At 51.5% G+C, this 7,743-nt stretch overlaps 1 protein-coding gene across 1 annotated transcript in view; it reads right to left on the bottom strand.

Moving 5' to 3' along the window:
- Positions 1–4,756: 4,756 nt before the first annotated feature.
- The window catches only part of si:ch211-180f4.1 (uncharacterized protein LOC100144405 homolog), a 5,382-nt gene continuing 2,395 nt past the window's right edge, over positions 4,757–7,743 (bottom strand). Inside the window, exons 8-11 of the mRNA XM_037684583.1 lie at positions 6,141–6,267; positions 5,898–6,073; positions 5,679–5,819; positions 4,757–5,433 (exon numbers count right to left, since the gene is read on the bottom strand). Coding sequence (XP_037540511.1) covers positions 4,903–5,433; positions 5,679–5,819; positions 5,898–6,073; positions 6,141–6,267 — 975 coding nt within the window. The 3' untranslated portion in view covers positions 4,757–4,902. The remainder of the gene's footprint in view (positions 5,434–5,678; positions 5,820–5,897; positions 6,074–6,140; positions 6,268–7,743) is intronic.

Below are 7,743 nucleotides of genomic sequence, written 5' to 3'. Positions count from 1 at the left end.
CGTTATTCACATTACGTCACGTTTCAAAACAACGGCGCTCATTTGTCAAAAAATAACAACAATGATCAAAATGTCAAGAAGACAGTCCAGTTTACTTTAATAAAAATGGTTTTAGTTGGACAACCAAGAATTGAAGCTCAGGTGCTTCACAGCAGCTACAACCAGGACTGAAATCAGCAAAGAGTTCAGCTCAGAACTGTGAAGTGAAGTGAAGTGGGGGGGGGGGGGGGACACCTGACAGAATCAGTGCTGATCTATTCACACACAACCTGCTGTTGCTCTCCAGGAATTTAATCAAATGTTTACAAATGTAGGTAAATGTAAATGTTTAATAGCATGTTAAAATACAACAAAATGCAGGAAATGGCCTCTCTGTTACAGAACCCCCCCGCCCCCCCGCTGTTCCAGCATCAGTCAGTTTACAAATTAAGTCCTGAACCCCCACCCCCCAGTCACAGTTGGTGCTCATTACTGAATAAACACTAGTAACAACAATGATTATAGTGAAATATATAGTGAAAGAGTTGATAAAAAAGCCCTGCATTAAATTTAGAGTTGCGTGTGTTTCTGAATCGTGTTTGGATTAAATCTGGATTGAACTCTCAGATTAGTTGAGTAAATCCGAAGAATAAAACTCAGTTTGAGTCTGATGATAACAGTCTTTCCAGGAAGGAGAGTGAAGCTTACAGCTGAGCTGAAGACACAATCCCGGATTAACTTGTCAGGTTGAAAATCAGATGGAAGAATAAAAGTTCCTTTATCCATCCATCCATTTTCTTCCACGTATCTGGGGTCAGGTCGAGGGGGTAGCAGCCTAAGTAGGGAGGCCCAGACTTCCCTCTCCCCAGCCACTTGGTCCAGCTGCTCCGGGGGAATCCCGAGGCGTTCCCAGGCCAGCTGAGAAACATAGTCCCTCCAGCGTGTCCTGGATCTTCCTCTGGGCCTGATCCCGGTGGGACGTGTCTGGAACACCTCACCAGGGAGGCGTCCAGGAGGCATCCTAACCAGATGCCCGAGCCACCTCAACTGGCTGTGGAGAAGTAGCGGCTCTACTCTGAGTCCCTCCCGGATGATCGAGCTTCTCACCTTATCTCTAAGGGAGAGCCCAGACACCCTGCGGAGAAAACTCATTTCAGCTGCTTGTATCCGTGATCTCGTTCTTTCGGTCACAACCCAAAGCTCATGACCATAGATGAGGGTAGGAACGTAGATCGACCGGTAAATTGAGAGCTTCGCCTTTTGACTCAGCTCTCTTTTCATCACAACAGACTGGTACAGCGCCCGCTTCACTGCCGACAATGCACCTATCCATCTATCAATCTCACGCTCCATTTTTCCCTGATTCATGAACAAGACCCCGAGATACTTAAACTCCTCCACCTGGGGCAGGACCTCCTCCCTGACCCGGAGAGGGCACTCGACCCTTTACCGGCTCAAGACCATGGCCTCAGATTTGGAGGAACTGATCCTCATCCCGGCTGCGTCACACTCGGCTGCGAACCGCTCCAGCGAAAGCTGTAGATCACGACTTGATGAAGCCAACAGGACCACATCATCTGCATAAAACAGAGAAGTGATCCTAAGGCCGCCAAAACGGATCCCCCTCAACACCGTGGCTGCGCCTAGAAATTCTGTCCATAAAAGTTATGAACAGTATCGGTGACAAAGGACAACCTTGGCGGAGTCCAACTCTCACTGGGAACGAGCTCGACTTACTGCCAGCAATGTGGACCAGGCTCTGACACCGGTCGTACAGGGACCTAACAGCCCGTATCAAAAGGCCTGGTACCCCATACATAAGAGAGTAATCCCCCTGTAGTTGGAACACACTCTATGGTCACAATTTTTGAATAGGGGGACCACCATCCCAGTCTGCCAATCCAGAAGAACTGCCCCCAATGTCCACACAATATTGCAGAGCCGTGTAAGCCAACACAACCCTACAACATCCAGAGCCTTAAGGAACTCCGGGCGAATCTCATCCACCCCTGGGGCCCTGCCACCGAGGAGCTTTTTAACCACCTCGGTGACCTCAGTACCAGAGATTGGAGAGCTCAACCCAAAGTCCCCAGGCTCCACTTCCTCAGTGGAAGACATGCCGGTGGAATTGAGGCGTTCTTTGAAATATTCTGCCCACCGACCCACGACATCCCGAGTTGAGGTCAGCAGCACACCACCTCCACTATAAATAGTGTTTGTGGCATATCGCTTCCCCCTCCGAGATGCCGGATGGTGGACCAGAATCGCCTCGAAGCCGTAAGGAAGTCATTCTCCATGGCCTCTCCGAACTCCTCCCATGCCTGGGTTTTTGCCTCAGTGACCACCCAAGCTGCATGTCGCTTGGACTGCCAGTACCCATCAGCTGCTTCCGGGGTCCCATAGGCCAAAAAGGCCCAATAGGACTCCTTCTTCAGCCTGATAGCATCCCTCACCACCGGTGTCCACCACTGGGTTCAAGGGTTACTGCCACGACAGGCACCGACAACCTTGTGGCCACAGCTCCGATAAGCCGCCTTGACAATAGGGGCGCGGAACATGGCCCACTCAGACTCAATTTTCCCCACCTCCCCCGGAACGTGTTCGTAGCTCACCCGGAGGTGGGAGTTAAAGCTCCATCTCACAGGAGAGTCTGCCAGATATTCCTAGCAGACCCTCACAATACATTTCGGTCTGCCAGGTCTGACCGGCATCCTCACCCACCATCGGAGCCAACTCACCACCAGGTAGTGATCAGTGGACAGCTCCGCCCCTCTCTTCACCCGAGTGACCAAGACATGCGGCCACAGATCAGATGAGATGACAACAACGTTGATCATCGAACTGCGGCCTAAGGTGTCCTGGTGCCAAGAGCACATATGGACATCATTATGCTTGAACATGGTGTTCTTATGGACAAACCATGATGAGCACAGAAGTCCAACAACAGAACACCACTCGGGTTCAGATCAGGGGGGCCATTCCTCCCAACCACACCCCTCCAGATTTCACTGTCATTGCCCACATGAGTATTGAAGTCCCCCAGCAGAACAAGGGAGTGCCCAGGAGATGCACTCTCTAGTAACCCCTCCAAGGACTCCAAACAGGGTGGGTAATCTGAGCTGCTGTTTGGCGCATAAGCACAAACAACAGTCAGAACCCGTCCCCCCACAAGTAGGCGGAGGGAGGCTACCCTCTCGTTCACTGGGGTGAACCCCAACGTACAGGCACCAAGATGGGGGACAATAAGTACGCCCACTCCTGCTCGGCACCTCTTGCCAGGGGCAACTCCAAAGTGGAAGAGTGTCCAACCCCTCTCAAGGAAACTGGTTCCAGAGCCAGAGCCATGCGTAGAGGTGAGTCCGACTATTTCTAGCCGGAACTTCTCAACCTCACACACCAGCTCAGGCTCCTTCCCCACCAGTGAGGTGACATTCCACATCCCAATAGCCAGCTTCTGTAGCCGAGGATCAGACCGCCAGGGTCCCTGTCCTCGGCCACCACCCATCCCACATTGCACCCGACCCCTTTGGCTCCTCTCACAGGTGGTGAGCCCATGGGAAGCTCCTTTAAAAGTTCTTTTAGCTGAGATTAAAACCCTGAGAGTCTTTGACAGATTCTTGTTTCTACAGTTTTGGTTCACAGATGGCTCAAAGTCTGAACTCTAAAAGCTGCAAACTGCAGACTCCAGACCAGTTCAGACGTTTAAAACACCAGACCAGTTCTGCTCTGCAGGAACTCCTCAGTTTGTGTCCAGCTCAGTCCGTTTAGAGCTGACAGCCTTTTCTACAAACACTCTTAAGCATGAGTCATGCAGCAGAACCAGCTGCGGCAGAACCAGCTGCAGCAGCAAACTCCGGACTCCAGAATGCAGAGAAGATTGTTGCTACAGCTGCAGAAAAGCTGGAGGTGAACCTCAGGGTGGTGTATTTGTGCTGCTGATCATCGTGTTGAGGCAGAGGTGTTTCTAGAGAATTTAAGGTCCATTTTCTGATGGAAGACATGAAGCTGCTCCGAGCAAAAAGCCAAAAGCCCGGGTCAGGAGGTCTGTTGAGGTTTATTTTCAGTTTTTGTGTCAGTCAAGCTGACATGAAACCCGAGTGAAGTCAAACAGAAGTGTGTTGGTCTCAGTTTCTGCAGACAGGCTGAAAGAGGCTGTGAAAGATGACAAATTAAACTGGAGATTTAAAAAAAACCAACAACATCTGTTTACCTTTAAATCATGACCGATGATGTCATCATTCTGGGACGTGATGAGTAAGACGTGCAGAAACACAAATAACTCAGATTCTTCACATTCACCGTTATGAAACAATGAGAACAACTCCATGAGACTAACCTGTATTAATAAAGCTTGAATGAATGAAGTCCAGTGAATTTTAGCGTCTGGTTGAGGTTTTGTCTTTCCACCATGTTTGAGGACAAAAACAACCAAACCCCTGAAAAGCTGCAGCAGCTGAAGCAGAAAACAAAACGTGTGTGAAACTCCAGAGAACGTCTTCATGAGCTGAAGGCCAGAGACTCGTGGACCTGAAGAGTTCTTCAGATGCTGCTGGGGGAAGAGCTGTCCCAGTTAAAGTTGATGATGGCCCAATAACAGGTCCACAACCACAGCTTGATAAACGTTTGTCAGATTTGTCCAGAAAATGCTTAGCTGCTCAGGTAGGACTCGGAAAATTGAAAAGATACAATGAAACAGAAGCCCCGCCCCTTCTTACAGCTGATGATGACAGTGACTCCGCCCTTTTCTCCCACAGCTGGTGACATTAGTCCCGCCTCTTTCTTTATTATCTAATAACAGTAGCCCCGCCTCGTTCTCAGCAGCTGATGAGAGTTCCCCCCGACCAGCAGCTCTTGGGTTAATTGCACCCTTCAGTTTGTCTGTCAGGCTCCTGAGGGAGCCCTGTTGTCCTGATCCTCCTCCAGCTACCACATGTAGGTCTTGGTGGTGTTGATCTGCCTCCTCCCGGCCTTCTCCTCATCTCCTCCAACCTGTCTTCTGATCTCTTCGTCCTCCTTGTCGTCCTTGTCCTTCTCAGCCTCGCTCTCCCACAGCGTGATGAGCGGCGGGTACAGCTCATTGAGAGGGATGGCCGTGGCGTGCTGCATGTACTTCTTCAGCGAGTGGCCGCAGGTTTTGTGCTGCTGTGCACGGCGCCCCATGTACGCCACGAGCAGCGCCATGATGGACAGGGCCACCACGGAGCCCATGACCGCCGCCAGCGCCACGCTGCTGCGCCGCGACGCCATCAGTTCCACGGAGAAACCCGCCTCCCTGGTGGTGACATTCAAGCAGGAGGTGTGGACGGGAGAGAATGGGATGGGGGAGGACACAGAGAGGGAGGTGGGAGAGGAGCTGGGAGGAGGCGTGGGGGAGGAGGAGATGCTGAGACAGATGTGGTACTCTGTGGCAGGAAGGAGGTGCGTCAGGTTGTACTCCTGAACGTCAGCTGGGACCTGAGGAGAGACGAGAGGAACAGGTGGGCGGAGTCTGGACCCAAAGGAGAACATCAGAACCTTTAATGTCAGAACCTGAGCCAGGTGTCGGTGAGTCTACCTAAAGCTGAACTCTGAGGCTACTTTTAGCTTTTAGCTACTGTTTTTCTTCTTTTAGCTTTAACAGCTTAGTTGCAGCCGTCATGTCTGGTTCTGAACCAGCAGCTGTCCAGAACTTTCAGCTGTTTCTAACGAGTCGTGCTCACCTTGGCCGTGTAGCTTATCTGAGAGTTGTGGATGTGCACAGCGGCACTGGTCCAGCGGGGCAGAGGGAGGGCGGAGTCAAACAACGCTCCTCTGCTCGGATACAGTTTCCACGCTAACACCACCGAGCGGGCGTGCACCACCTGAACAGGAAACAGGAAGTAGCTGCTTAGTGAAAGGAAGCAGATCTCATTTGGACCGAGCAGTTTGGTTCAGGTTACCTTAGCGAGCACCACCAGAGAGGCTGCAGCGCTGGACCAATTCCCCGGCCAGAACTGCTCCCTCCTGGGCTCATCGCCCCACAGCATTCCCCCTCCAGACCCCTGAGGCTCCACGGACACGGAGACACTCTTGGTGTCTGCCCCCTCCATGTTCCAGGCCACGCAGGTGTACACACCTAGAAGAGGTTCAGGTAAAGGTCCGGTTGTTCTGGTTCTGCCTGAGAGGCAGCAGCGCTCACTGACCTGCGTCTGACGGCTCCGCACGCTCCATCACCAACGCTCCGGGCTCAGACAGGCGGTGTTTCTTCTTCCTGCTCAGGCCACGCCCCTCCTCCCATACGATTGGTGCAGCCTCGGCCTCGGAGCTCACCTGAGCAGGAAACAGAATTCATTCTTTGATCAGAACCTTCAGACACACGTTCAGTCCTGGACCTGGTTCAGGTTCTGAACTGTGTTTTGGATCATGGTTCTGTTGGACCCAGCTTGGTCCAGTTGTTGGACAGATGGATTCTTGACTCTAGATCAGTGGTTCATGAACTGTCCAGGTTCTGACCCACAAAGCCCAGCAGCAGAGACCTGAGTCCAGGACTGGTTAAAGAGTAGAAGACGTCAGCTTCAACAAATGATCCTCGACTTCTGACCGTTTCCTGTTTTGAACATCTGCTGCAAAACATGAGGAAGTCCTGAAGGGTCCGGAGATCCTCTCAGAACCCTCAGCTTGGTGTGTGCTGGTCCACACTTTGGTCCTGACCCAAACTTTGGCTCTAGAATACTTTTTATGTTCAGAGGTGTCCATCAGAGAATGGATGTCAGGATGCTGACAGCTGGATGAGTGCTCGCAGCAGTGCATTCTGGGTAAACATCTGTCCTCTGCTTCTGGTCCAGAAGTCTGGTGGTTTCTTCAGATAAAAGTTCAGCTGCCATGTTGTTTTTAAAGGTTTCTAAAATCTCAGGTTGGATTTAGAAATAAAATATTTATTTTATTTTAACTTAAAACGGTGTGTGTGTGGGGGGGGGAGAGATTGGGGCCTGTTGCTACAGGCTGTTCAGTCCCTATACAAGAGGTGCAAGAGCTTGGTTCACTTTGCCGTTAGTAAGTCAAACTTCTCCAGGTCTGCTCGTCGTCACAGATTCTGTTCACAACTTTTATGGACAGAACTTCTAGGTGCAGCCAGGGGGTGGAGGGAGTCCAGTTCGGTGGCCTGGCCTCAGGATTCCATCTCTGCTTTTTGCAGATGATGGGGTCCTGTTGGCGTCATCGTGCCGTGATCTTCAGCTCTCACTAGAGCGGTTCACAGCCGAGTGTGAAGTGACTGGAATGAGAATCAGCACCTCCAAATCTGAGGTCATGGCCCTCAGTTGGAAAAAGGGTGGATTGTTCTCTTCAGGCCGAGGGTGAGGTTCTGCCTCAAGTGGAGGAGTTCAAGTATCTCTGGGTTTTGTTCACGAGTGAGGGAAGAATGGAGCATGAGATTGGCAAATGGATTGGTGCAGTGTCTGCAGTATTGTGGACTCTGTGCCGGTCTGTTGTGGTGAAGAGGGAGCTGAGCTGTAAGGTAAAACTCTGTTTACTGGTCAGTCTACATTCTTCCCCTCACCTCTGGTCATGAACTCTGGTAAGGATGCTCCCTGGGTGCCTCCCTAGGGAGGTGCTTCAGGCATGTCCAACTGGGAGGAGATCCTGGGGAAGACACAGGACACACTGCAGAGACTATGTCTCGCAGTTGACCTGGGAACACCTTGGAGTCCTCCCAGAAGAGCTGTAGGAGACTGTGGAAAGAGATGTCTGGACCTCCCTGCTCAAGATGCTGCCCCTGAGACCTGAGTCCATTACAAGAGGAAGATG

The sequence above is a fragment of the Nematolebias whitei genome, chromosome 11 (assembly GCF_014905685.2).
Source record: "Nematolebias whitei isolate Nwh7 chromosome 11, NemWhi1, whole genome shotgun sequence".
NCBI lineage: Eukaryota > Metazoa > Chordata > Actinopteri > Cyprinodontiformes > Rivulidae > Nematolebias > Nematolebias whitei.
The sequence above is the reverse complement of the archived record's forward strand: the minus strand, read 5'-3'. Positions and strand labels throughout refer to the sequence as shown.